Consider the following 13,742-nt stretch of genomic DNA (forward strand, 5'->3'; position numbering starts at 1 on the left):
CTCTGGCCAATGATGGAAATAATGTTATCACCCATGTAGCAATTTTACATGCTTGCTGATAGCCCTGAGATAGGAAGAATAATCTTCCTTGAAAACTATAAGGTAGATTCAGGTTTGTGGTTGCCCTCTCAACTTATGTGCATATGATTTTCCTTCATTTTGACCTTGTAGAGGAAGTCGTGAGAGCTCCGGGAAGTAGATATAGGTGGCCGAGGGGTGGTCTGTGTTCACTCACACAGTAATGTGGAAAAAATGACAACCACACTAGGTTCAGCTAGAATGTAACATGTCCACAGCTTTATCACTCTGGAGGCACATTTTGACACAATAACAAACTACTGAGAATGAACCACTCTTATCTAGGTCAGAATGACAGACTCCCAAGTGTTCTCCCAAGCTTGGGGGAAATGACAGTTTGAAACATCAGGAAGAAAAATGCAATCTGTACAGAGATATTCATCAAGTGTGGACACTGCCTAATGGTTTTCATCCAGTACATTGTAATTACTCCACTGGCTTATACTGGTCCAGCATTCTGAATTCAGTGCCTACCAAAATAAAATGAGCCACAATTTTATAACGACTACCTTTATAATGAGATGCAGATGGTAAAGGAAACAGATGCCGCTGACATCATCTCCCATTCGCCAACACTGGCAGTCTGTAAACTCATTCAAAGGGATGCAAGACAAGTCAGGCAGTTTTCCAATTCTGTTTCCAGTCTAAAAAAAACCACGGCCCGCGGTGGCTCTGCTCCTTTGAGTCATATGGTGACAATTCCACAAAAAGAAGTTTGATTCTAAGTCTGTGTCAGGCTTTAATGAAAAATAATCATCAGGGGGAAAAATCCCCACAGGTATGGGGTGTTTAGCAATTAGTAACCAGAGATTGTTTTGCAGGACAGTGACGGAAAGGACGGGGTGGGAGTGGCCTGACCCTAGCAGCTGTGACTTCAAGGAGGCAAAAAAGAGAGAGTTTTAAACAGACAAGGTCAAAAATACGCCACCAGTTCTTGGCACCCAGATTATTCAAAGACTGACCCCATCACTTCAAAGTAGAAAATGTTAACGAGGCTTTTTGGTCACTGTTTCTGACCTGCAAAGAAAACATCTTCCTTCTGTATTTCCACCTGGATTGTCCAAAAAGGAATTCTACAGTTCAGATAGGAGCTTTCGCCATTTCCCCAGTGATATCACTAAACACTATACACAGTAAAGGATTTATTTTCTTGTGCAGGATAAGTGTGTTGGAAGAACTTAAAAAAAAAAAAAAGACAAAGAACTTCTGTAGTCCATCTTGAAAGGAAGGGCTGCCTGGGTAAAGCAGCAGCAGAAGGCCTTGCGCAGCCTTTGAGGTTCCAGGACCAACTGGCACAGCTGCAGGTGGAGAGACGAAATCCTTTAAAATCTCCGCATCTCCCCTGACCACAACAGAGCTTCACTTACGCCTCTCAGTGGAGACATTTTAGCAGAGAATTATTCAAAACAAAGGCAAGACAGCGGTGACATAAAAAGTAAGTCGCGCTAGGCCAGATATGGTGCCTATTTTGAAAATAATCTCTCTGTGCAAGTAACTCAGAGAACACACACCCACTCTCACACACAGAGTACAAGAATAAACAAACTCTTCTAAATGATGTCCACAAATTAGGTTGGAAAGTATTAGTGCAAATTTCTGCTGACCCGCAGCACTTAGTCCGTAAACTTTGGATATCCTAGACGGTCCATCAGTGTCCAGCAGATGTTCTCAATCAGTTTAATTTTATCTCTAGGTAAGTTTTGTTTCCAAACATCAGTATTACTTGGTGATATTTCCCCTTCATAGGGAAGGTAGAAAAGGTTGGTGGAGGTGGCAAACAGTATTTGGTTTAAACTAGCAGGAGACAGAGGAATTCCAAGGAAGGCAAAGATCCTTTCAGTGGTTTTCTGGGGGAAATGCACAATATCTTCGAATTTGACCAGCTGGTAGCTACTAGGCAGCAAATCTGTGTTGATTCTCAGGGCAGCTGCCGTGTTTGCCAGCCACAAATGGGACAACAGGGAGACTGCACTTGACTTGGGTCTTGATAATTCTTTCCTTAATGATTCATACTCGGGAGCATGGCCTGAATTTAAACTACATCTGCCTTGGCCTCCCCCTGCCTTAAACAGTTTAGCTAAGCGCTCTGGGACATTCTTCAGAGAGTAAAAACTTGGTTTGCTACTATACAGCATTGAATAAATCCAGGCCCGAGGGTCCCTCACTATATACAACGCCCTCAGTGAAGATCCCAAAACTTCCTGAAAAAAATGTAGTTTTAAGGTCCAGCTCCCGCTGCTTAAACTGAGCACTGGCCGCGCGCTCGGGAAGTAAACCAGGTGTCTCCTCAAAGCCCTAACGTATTCAGCGTCCCTATCAAAGGTGCCTTTCATTCTACTCCTTTGTTCTGGCAAAAACTCTCTCCTTTTTGATTTTCTTTTCTTGTCCTTATTCGATGTAAAATATTGGGCCAGTTTACCCCTACTGGATTCGTGCAGATGGATGTTTTGCAGATGCAGTTTTGTGTCTTGGACTAAAGACTGCAGCCAGCCTCGGAGTAGATGGAAATGTGCGCTGTGGATATCTGATGCCTTCCATTCACAGGCGTCTACAAATGAGTCAATTTCAAATTCAGTTTCAGGGATATCGATGTAGGCTGTGGGGACCCTGATGTAGAGAAAATCACTACTGTTGAAAAAGAGCTGTTTGAGAATTTCAGCTCCTGAACCCGGGAGTGAGGTAATGACAACATCAGGAAGGTCGACGCGGTGCCCTGGGGAAGACACAGACTTTGCGCTGGCCTCGGCCTCTGTCCTTGCCCATTTTGCACAGATGGGCTGAGTGCAAGCGCTCCACACATCCAGGAGCTCGATACACCACAAGGCAACAACAAGTACTAGGATCCACCGCATTAGCTTTCTAAAGGAAAGGTAAAACCGCCACTGAAAAGTTAAAATCAACAAGCTAATGCACAAAATCAACCCAATTGCTATATTAAGGTTAAATCCAAAGGGGAAAATAACTTTGTCATGTCTTACGGGCTTTACTATTGCTTGAGAGCCCAAACCAAATCGGGTGATTTGGCCCTGATCAGCTACGTTGGCAAAGCCACCAAATCCCAGGTAACTGAATCTTGTGTTCAGGTTGTAGTAGTCAGTTACAATGGAAACAACGTGTTCAGTGTTATTGACGTTCAGAGAAATCTGAAGTCCAGAGTTGGAATTATCAATAAATCTGCAGCTGGAAACATTGACGTATGGGCCATAAAACACATATGCAATTCTGGTGACTGAGGATTCCATCTGAAATGTAACGTTAACAAACTGGGTCCACCGTTTCTTAAACTCAGCGGCTTGCTCTGCTTCCTGGATGCTAGCAACAGGGCTACTGCCGTGATGATCAAACCAAAACATTTTATAATGTGCATCCCACACGTCCATCATGGCGCCATTATACCTGTTCATAAACCTGTACGGGATGTACTTAAAATCAATATCCAGATTATGAAAGAAGGCACTGACAGACTTTATTGGGGAATCATCTTGCCTCTCTATGTGATCAACAACTAGCAAAGTCTGAGAATTTAAGAGAAGCAAAGCACGATACACGCTTTTCAGCTTCATCGCTGAAGAGTAGGCAGACACTGCTTCCCCACTCACAAATACCATTTCCCCATGCTGAGAGGCAGTAATGACTTCCCCTGCTGCATCCCCCACCTCCTCGCTGGTCCACCTGAGCCACTGTGCACATTCTCCCAGCTGACCTTCCCAGGGCTTATTGCACTGGCTTGTGGGCGACGGGGCAAACACCAACACGTTGTTAAGGTGGCTCAACTTGGGTCCATAGAGAGCTTCGGAAACAAACACTTGCCCATTGGGAGCAAAAGTAAATGAGTTCTGATCTGGGTGTTCATGTCCGGGGTTGAAGCTTCTCCACCCATCAATCCAGGAGTATGGTTGGAAGTGAACTATGTCATACACAGCCCTGCCTCCTAGTTTCCCAGATTTGAAAGACACAAAGGTACTGGTCTGTGTGTTTGGCAACCCAGCCCCGTAAGTGACTACACCCCAGTTAGGGAATGTGTGCATTTTTGCAGAACCATACTCAGCAGGAGGCTGTGGGGTGAGTTGGGGATCATACCAGATGTATTCAGTGTGAAGAGTACTCCACCTCTGGGCAGTGGAGGGGACCATCGGTCCATCTTTAGGTCGGTGCCTTCTAATTTGCTGAGCTAACCAATTTCCGGCTCCATTCTTTAAGATGAACTTATCCAAAAAAACCAACTGGCTCTCTGGACCATAAAACCAGTTATAATTGGAATCTGCTATGCCCACAGTTCTTTGGAAACCAGGCAAAAGGGTGGCATAATAGAACCAAAAGTGCATTTTTAACCAGTTGTTATCCAAGTTGTTGATATTAAAATGGCGCTGGGCCAGAAACACATACTGTGTGATGGATTTCGCTGTGTAGCTTCCATAGGCCACACCTTCATCCAAAGACCCATCAACAATATGATTCAATAGAAACATTGTCTTTTCCATCACATCTACTACAACTTGTTTCCATAAATTTACTTTAGCTTCTTTACCGACCCCAGCCACCAAGGCCCCAGTGAGCAATGCTATCATATTAGTAGCTTGGTGGTTATGGAGAAGTTGTTTGCCCCATGAGCGGACCTTGGAATACTCATACATTTCCTCAGTAATCACCCATATCTTTTCCAGGTATTTTTGTCTCCGACGCTCATCTAGTAAGTTATATAAAAAGTCGAAGGCGGTGGCGAAACCTGTTAAGGAATGGCCAACTGGAACCTCATCCCCTGGTGCATTCTCCACTAGCCAGTCTTTGTAGCCAACCATCCTGTCCATATATTCCAAGGCGAATTCAAAGGCAACTTTGTCTTCCGGGCACAACAAGCAGTACAGCGCCAAAGGAGGCAGATTGTTACCGTAGATTTCATTCCACTTGGCAGCAAAATCAGCATGCTTGGGTGGAGGTAGGTAGTATGTCGGGTTGGACAGCATAATCGTCACTGCGCTTCTGATAGCTCTGAAAAGATGCAAATGGCTGGTGCGAGACTTTTGTCTCATTGATTGGATTTCTCCCGCGTCAAAATACAGACTTGGATGAAGCGTACTTTTCTTCAGCTTTTGGTGGGATCTGAAATCTTCCAATTTCTGCGTCCTAAACTGATCTATATCATCTGCGAAAACTGCCCAGTCCGAGTAATTGCTTACAGATTCCTCGAAAGGAGAGAAAGCAAACACCACTAATGGTAAAAATAAGAAATGTCCTGCAAACCTTAACGCCATGACCCATCAGGGAGCCCCTTTCCTTAGGCGATCACGTCAAACATAGGGCTCAACGTGGTTTCCATCTGCTCAGTCTAACGCATACACGGAGGGTCTGGGTGAAACAAAGACTGTGAATCACTTATGCTGTGAAATCCAGCTGACGTTCGGCTCATTCAAAGCAAGTACGGTTGCCAAAAAGGGAAAACTGACACTGTATACTCCTGTCCCTAATGCCGTTTTGCTTCTAATAAAGTTTCAGGAAAATGTTAAAACCTCTAGTTTTTCCATATCACACAGCAGACAGGAGTAGAAAGAGTCAAACATACTATGAATCCATGAAGAGTTAGAACTCCCGTTGTAAAAAAGGAAAGGAGGAAAAGAAAAAAAGAAAAGCACTCCAAAATCCAACTTAAGTCATTCTTAGCACAGGAAACCATCACCAGTGATAAAATCTCCATACACATAGGATGCCCCTGTGTGCGTCTGTCCAAAGGTGATGAAGTACTGAAATCTTTGTGGTGGACTTGGCTGTTATTCTTCTCAATTTTTTACACTTCTGGTTTTGAGGATTTTTTTCTTCTTCATTTTTGGGAGAAAAGCATCCTCAACAAGTGTCCAAAGTCCTACCTGGTTTTAAAGAACTCAAAATTCCTGCCCGCATTTCAACTGTGTCCTTTTCAGGCTTTCTTACTCATGAGCCTATTATAATCAAGAGGGAGCATTTTTATGTCTTCTTTTATCAGTTTCATCTGTACAGCTAGAAAAATCTAATCTCTTCAGCCAGCTAGGTATTTCTCTTCCAAGCACCAAGTAACCACCAGCAGGGAAAGAAAACTCCCCTTTCACCTGCAATGTCGGCTCTTTTCTGTTCCTTTTTCATGCCATTCTTTTCTGAGGGGGGAAAAAGAACAAAGAAATTCTCTGAGGCTACAGATACGCTGGGCGTGAATATGAACTGATAACTCAAATCGTGTACTGAATACACGTTTCAGAATCACAATCACATCTCTTATTAAGTAACAATCTAAGCTCTAGTGATCCTTTTTTTCTTATACTTTTAAATGCACACATTGGGATAACAATGAACACTGGCAGATGACAACTTAGAGCTAACTTTGCCAACAGTATTTATTTTAACCATAGCTTGCTTTGGCCTTTTAAAATGTTTTCAAGGGGTGGTGAGGGGGAATAAAGGGTAGAGAGTGGAGTGTATGGTGACTTTTGGAAGGAGCTTTGACTTTGGGTGGTAGGCACACAATCCAATATACAGATGACGTATCACAGAATTGTACACTTGACACCTATATAATCTTATTAACCAAAGTCATCCCAATAAATGTGATTAAAAGTGTAGAAAAATAATAAACAAATAAAATCCTTTTATTTAAATGCAGTTTACCCAGAGATGAGCTATGATTCTTGTTATTTTGGTCACAAAGGACTCAGGGACAAAAAGTAAAAACTTGCATGCATTTTTTAAAATTCCGTTAGAGAGCTTAGATTTCATAAGATCAGACGGTGTCTCCTTAAAGGACCAGTCACTTTCCTCACAGGAGAAATCATGACAATGCGTGGGAGCAAAGAAGGGCAGTTCCAGTCCATTCTCTCACCTGTAGCCTCGCGTTCCACCCTCACCAGGAACCACCAGAGGGAGCTCAGACCCAGACTTTTAAGACAGCTTCCCTCTGCGCTTCTTCGGATGGGAAGAACCTACCCAAGTTTCAGTCCAGGACAAGTCTCCTCTCCTAGGGAAACGTTAACGCCAGGAGTTTCCCAATCCGCCCCGCCTGTTGCATTTTTTTATGCACTTCCTACGAACCTGACGCCCCCACCCTACGCTGCCAGCTCCTCGAACTCTGGCGGTGGTTTGGGGGCAGGAGACCCCTCAATAGCCCATGTCCGCTTACCTTCCGCAAATCCGGACACGGTCCCGGAGCAGCGCTGGGCCCCAATGCGGAGGAGGTGGGGAGTTGGAGAAAACTGCGGTGCGAAGGGGGCCGGGCCGCCGGATCTCCTTTTCAGTTCTCTGCTCCCCGAACCCGCGCTCCCCGCGCTCCTACAAGGCTGCGGCCCCGCGATCCTTCCCCGCCCCACGCCTCTCGGACACGCCTGCCCTCGGGGAACAGCGGCTGTTCCCGGGCTGCCGCGGACCGCGGGAGGCAGATCTGCGCGAGGAGGGCGGTCTCGGGGACGCCGTGTCCAGCGGAGCGCCGGCGTCCCCAAGCTGCGATGCCGCTGCAGCCGCTTCTCCTTGCCAGCTCCGGCCGCGCGGCCCCGGGAAGGCGAGAGACGGGGACTCGGGCCGGGGGCGGGGCGGTGGGCTGGGCGGGGCGTCGGGTCTAGCGTGGGCGAGAGGTGGAGACGGGGGCGGGGCGGGACCAGACAAGGGAGGGGCCTCGGGTTCTGGGAGGGCTAGGGACTGAACCGCGGGGCGGGGCGGGGCCTCTTAACTGGGGGCGTGGCCTTAGAGACTGGGTGTCTCGGGCTGCGGGGCTCGGGGCGAGGCGGGAACCAGGCAGAGGGGCTGGAGCGGAGCACTCCCTAATCCTATCGGGTGGGGCTGGAAGCCCGCAGGCTCCCGGCGGGAGCGGCGCCTTGCGTTCTGGGAAAAGCGGACCCCTAGGAGGGGAGCTTTGGGAGTGTGCGTGTCTAAAGTTGTCGCCCGCCGGCCGAGTCCCTCTGGTCCTGGGTCGAAGACGACTGTAACAGGGTAGGGGATAGGAGGAGGATGGAGGAAGCTCTGGGTTTGATGACAAATGGGAGAAGAGCGGGCGGGAGGGGTGATGCTGTGGGGTGACAGCACCCCCGTTTAGAAAGAGCGAGGGCTGAACAGGAGAGGGATGAGAGGCAGTCATGCTAAGGCGCTGTCATTTAGGAAAGCAAAATCAGTATAGCAGAGTAATATGATAGTGACTTCAGGAGCACAGTTGCTAAAGATCAGGGGAAAACAAAAAACACTAATTAGCTTCATGGGTTGAAAGTTTCTCCTCAGTGTAAAATATAGGAAGGTGTGGGACAAACAAATGGAAGGAACCTCTTTCTTATTAAAGAAATGGGGGGAAAATCAGTAAAAACCCAGGGCAGGCAAAGACAGTGTGCCTCCATTAGTAGGACACGTATTGCAACTCTAGGGCTTGAAAATCCTAAGGCAGCTATGAATCCTACTGTACCTGACCTATGGAACTTCTCACAGGTATCTGAGATTACACTTGGCATGAGTCAACCCAAGGTTGGACCTCAACTATCAGAAATAGTGATAGGAATTCAGGGAATATGAAGCACTGTAAATTAACCAACCATCAGACTGATGGATCCTTCCATTTCCTGCTCCATCCCATTTTAGTAAATGGATAGATGTATACACACACACACACACACAACGAGGGTCTTGCTTAGATCACTTCCAGTAAAACCAAACAATAGACAGTTGCTAGAAAAATAAATTTCAAATAATTTACCTCAGAAGTGAAAAGTGGTCTCCATCTCCTCATTCTTCTATTTTGTCCCCTTGGGAAACTTGTCCCAGCCCAAATGGCCATAGTTGCTCTTGCTCTGACAATTAGGTACCTACACTTATGCCATTCATAACTGCACAGCATCCTTTGCCCCACCGCCCTCACTTACTAGTTGAAATTTGTCTTATGAAATTCTTTTAATCATTCTGGTCTTAGCCCAGGTGCTTAAATCCTTCCGTAAATACCTGCTAGGTTTTCCTAACCAGAAAGAATTACTCAAGCACTCAAGATCTGTGTCTGTAGTCAGCCCTTAGATCCTCTGTTTTGTGCTCAGTATTTTACCTGATGGCTGTGCTCTGTGCAGTGCTCCTTCAAGTTGCAAGCAGTCACCCAGTCCCCTTTTAAGTGCTACATCCTATGTTTGAAATGAGTTGAACATTTGACTCATGTGGAGCATGGTCTCCTCCACTGAGGTGCATTCTGAAATAGTCTTGCACTGAACTCCAGAAACAGAGCTTCCTGCCCACATCTGGACTGTCCCCCTAGGTGGCCCACAATTTAGGAAGATGACTCATGGCTTCCAGCCTCCTTTATGGGGAGAAGAGTTGAGCCCAATGGTAGAGATTCCTATAATTTTCTGCAAAAAGGTGCTTTGGAAACTGCCTAGGAGTTAGTGTTAGGAAACAGTGAGTAAATATGCAGACCATTTTTCAGAACAAAATGTGTAGGTGGGTTCTTTGTTCTTAGTATCTCGACCAAGCGCCTCATCAAGGCCAGGTGAATCGTGGAGATTATTAGGAGCACCAACATCTGGCAGGCAAATTATTTTAACTTCCATTCAATCTTATTTTCAGATTTAGCAACATCAATAGGATCACTTTCACTTGGCAGATGAACGGATTCAGGTACAGACGTCATGGCCTTTAGGTTTTGCCCCTTGCATCTGTGGGATGCAGCTAATCTCTCGGCATCTTCAGGTGGGCTTTCAGTCTCATTCACATTGCGCAGCATCGTTTCCCAGTTGTGAGTGTGCTGAAATAAAATGAGCTACAGCTGACCAACGCTAATTGTTGGCAGAAAAGGTGGAAGGTAAACAGCACTGTGAAAAAAAAGAAGAGAGTGTTGGTTCTGGTGAACTAAAAATGAAGAGCTGTAATTATTTATTGCTCCTTCCCACACCTGAAAGATGGTGCAAAGTTAGTTATAAATAATGCACTCAACTATAGAAGGGATGAACTATGTGTTATGTTATTGTACATTAAAAACCTTTATGAGTGTGGCAAGAGACACGTATACCAACAGCTGCTAAATTCAGAATCCTGGAGCAGTATCTTATTTTAATATAAGTGAAGAACCACACAGTCTATCGCTCTGGGGATTTCCCACCATATAAAAAGATCTTAAATCTACATGAGATTTTAGTCGTGATTTCAAAGCACTTGAGAAAATCTGTTTTCTTTATTTGAATGTCTTTCAACCAAACCACCAGCCATGCCACTTACAACAGAGAATACACTTTCTAGACTAGATTTTCCAAGGCAGGGCCTTCCTCCCTTCCCTTCCCTTCCCTCCCCTCCCCTCCCCTCCCCTCCCCTTCCCTTCCCCCTTCCCCCTTTCCTCCTTCCCTTCTTTCCTTCCTTCCTTCCTTTTTTCTTCTTCTTTTTTAATTCTTTAATAGCTAACTCAGAGTCTGGCATTTTGTATTCAGTGTGTTTTAAATGTTGAACCTGAACTATCACTCTTATTTTATTTCCCAAAGGACAAAATAGAAGGGTGAGGCAGTAGAGGCCACTTTTCACCTCCCAGGTAAATTACTGGAAATGTATTCTTCTAGCAAAGGTCTTTCTTTGATTTTACCAGGAAGTGATTTAAGCAAGACACTCATTTTTTTAATGGATACGTCTGTCCATTTACCAATCAGGAGCTCATTTTCCCCCCAACCATGCTGAGAAGCTTTTTACTGCAAATAGGTGGTTAGAGCTGTGTCTTGGGGTGACTTAATTCAGGTGACACCTAAGACTAGGAATTCAGCCAACATTACAAGGAGAATTCCTGCAAGAATTTTATGTCTTAAGATAGGTAACTTCTAGTTCTGAGCCTCAGAGTATAATGTAAATACTGTATCACTTTACAAAGGGATAAAGTGCAAGCAATTAAAACAAACCACAATAGTATATAATGTCCCTCAACTGAAATCTTTTGCTTATGATCTGTTATATTGGTAATCTCTTAATAATAGGGGCAAAGATAACCCAGAACGAATTGCTGTGCATTCAGCAACTGACCACATGCAGATGGCTAGTGCATGGGTTTGCCCCAGAATGCAGGCACTTGAACCTGGGGGGGATTTCATTATTCCTCCCTTCACGTGGCCCTTCCTTGATTTGGTTTTGGCTGAGAGTATGCATGCAGACTTCTTGAACCAATTACAAGAAGAGATGTATTGCAGTGATCTGCGAGCTCTGTTAGAACTGGTATTCACCCCAGAGTTCAGGGAGAAAGCAGCTGATTGCACAGAAACAAACACCCAACTTAAGCTGCAAATTTTATTGCACAGTTGAACAGCAGTAATAGGCCACACCAATAATAAAGACAAAGCCACAGATCTAAAGCAGGCAGTAGACTGTGGAAATACTCCTTCTGCAATTGCTTTGAGCACGCAGCATCTCAGAACGACAGTGCTTGTGCCTGCAGAGTTGCTGATGAAGATGTGTCTGGGAGTCTTCCTGGAGTTTGTTTATCCAGCTGTACAGAGCCTGTTCGACAGTAACTGGATTCTTAAAAATTTTGAGATACCACAGCCAAACTCTGAGCAAAGAAGTTTCCCCAGAAGTTCACTAAAACCTTGGATTCATAAATGGGGTTTTATTGCTACCATATCTGCTTGTATACAGTTTTGCTTTTACCAAGAAAGAAAATTTTAGACAAAACGAAACTTAGAAGGGGAATATAAAATACGCTCTCTCTGTGTCCCCTCTCTCTGCTATACCAGGTCCTCAGCCCCAGGGCCATGTTGCCCCTCGGGAAGTATTTGGCAGTGTCTGCAGAAAGTTTTGATTGTCACAAGTAGGGGATGGGGGACTGCAGGCATGTCATGGGTAGAGGCCAGGGATGCCATTAAACACCAACAAACCCCCACCCCCAAACCAAGAATTATTGTCCAGCCCAGATGAAAACACTGCTGAGTGTGAGAAACCTCGCCCTAACCCACTCATTCTAAAGATCAGTTACATGAAAATTGTTTAAATCAGATCCTGGACTTCCCATCACCACTTTGCCGTGACCTCCAGAGCCAGCTCTCCCTCACTGGGTCACACATGGCTTTCTGTTGTCCACGGGGCCCTGGGTCCGGATCTCTTCGCTGGGCCAAAGGTTTTGCCTCGTAAAAGAGCCTGGGCTAGGCCAGCAGGCAAGACTGGCAGAAAATCAGTCACTGCAAGACAATGCGAGGAGGGAGTGGCTATAAGGTGCTCAGAGGGTGGTTATGATTTTAAAGGAAAAGCACACCCCTTCACACACACTGGCAGACACACAGGTGCCCATATGCAAGCACACCTCGACTGACCAACACTATTATTCTCTGACTTATTTTCCAATGAAAATTCTTGGATTACCAGCATCAGGAAGCCAAGGGTTTTGTTTAAAAATGCCAATTTCTGAAATGGATTAAGACTCTGGATATGCGTGACACAGAAATCTGCATTTTTGAAATGCTCCTCAAGTGCACGCTGCCTCTGACCGTCACGATGCTAAAATGATGGTCAAAAGATGCTCATCCTTTTCTTCTTCCCCACACACTTGGGGAATGTCTCTCAGGGGGGCCATTTGGTATGTGACTGAAACCCTCGGGCTGGTGGGAAACCAGGGACCACCGAGGAAGAGGAGTCAACGTTCCAGAATAACCCAGAGACACGTGGGCCGCTGCCTCGCAGCTAGTTTTGTTATTTTGCATGCTCATTGTTTACTCACACATGAGAGACTGAGAGAAATAGGATTTATAAGACAGCAAGGAGAGAAAAATTGAGACAGCCTGGGCACAGCGGCACTTCCATTGCACATTTTGGGGGCAAATTGATTAGTGGGTGGTAGCAGAGGAGCTGGTCCTGGGTCCCGAAGGGGCCAGCTCTCAATTCTTTATGAATTTCCCAGAAAACAGAGATTGGCTGTGCAGCAGAGGTGACAGGCTGTCTTCCCAAACTGTCAGTCAGTAACCTGCCCTGGTTACCTTCATGAGGTCGGCCTGCACCCCATTCTTCTGTAGCTGTCCTCACTGGAAAGCCATTGGGGAGTTAGGTTCTTCCATCCATGCATCCCAGCCCAGGAAACTTCTCTCCCTGTTCTGAGCATTTATTTCCTGCTTCTCTTGCTCTCAGGATCAGCTTAACCATATCTGTCACAGGGATATGACTGAACATGGCAAATCTTGGTCACAGGTTTATGTTGCCTTGGCTGTACCCTAAATAAGGTATCCTTTTGGGAGTCCACATTCAAAGTCTCAGGAGAGAAACAATGATGGCACAGCAAGGTCAAGATTCCTTTGACTTGCACAGGGATGGAGAGCCGTTCAGGGTCGAGCAATCCAAACGTTGCTACAGGGGCTGACATGTGTGTTTGGGATATTAATCATTGTAAGAGAGCAGAGCTGGCTGGTATCTAAAATGTATCTACTATGAAGTGACACATTAGAGGCTGTGCTCCCCCGAGAGCTAAGTAACAAGCCGTGCACTGGATTGTGGGTGGTTCAGGTGGTGGCGGTTGCCGTGGGGGCAGGACAGTGGAAGGGAGGGAGGGAGGCTGGCATTTGGCCTGTGCTGTTCAGAAATGCCCAGCATTGCACAATGCATGATGGCTCTTTCTTCTTTCTCCTCTTTGAAAAGTATTTCTTTGCTAGAATTTATTAAATTTACCTCGCTGTAAGAATACCTAGATGTGCTCATTAAAAATAGGCAACGTGAGACTTGAGATCTCACCTTAT

At 45.6% G+C, this 13,742-nt stretch overlaps 1 protein-coding gene across 1 annotated transcript; it reads right to left on the reverse strand.

Moving 5' to 3' along the window:
• Positions 1–269: 269 nt before the first annotated feature.
• On the reverse strand, positions 270–7,597 carry DSEL (dermatan sulfate epimerase like). The gene is made up of 2 exons (XM_037035608.1): positions 7,220–7,597; positions 270–6,203 (listed from the first exon to the last, which is right to left on the reverse strand). The coding sequence occupies exon 2, from the start codon at positions 5,328–5,330 to the stop codon at positions 1,692–1,694; it is 3,639 nt and encodes a 1,212-aa protein (XP_036891503.1). The 5' UTR covers positions 5,331–6,203; positions 7,220–7,597; the 3' UTR covers positions 270–1,691.
• Between the last annotated feature and the right edge of the window lie 6,145 nt (positions 7,598–13,742).

The sequence above is a fragment of the Sturnira hondurensis genome, unplaced genomic scaffold (assembly GCF_014824575.4).
Source record: "Sturnira hondurensis isolate 20B ecotype Veracruz unplaced genomic scaffold, ASM1482457v3 Scaffold0001872, whole genome shotgun sequence".
NCBI classification, from domain to species: Eukaryota; Metazoa; Chordata; class Mammalia; order Chiroptera; family Phyllostomidae; genus Sturnira; species Sturnira hondurensis.

What these genes read in the sequence shown, in the direction of transcription:
- DSEL (XM_037035608.1), bottom strand. Translation starts at nt 5,330, where the DNA reads ATGGCGTTAAGGTTTGCAGGACATTTCTTATTTTTACCATTAGTGGTG.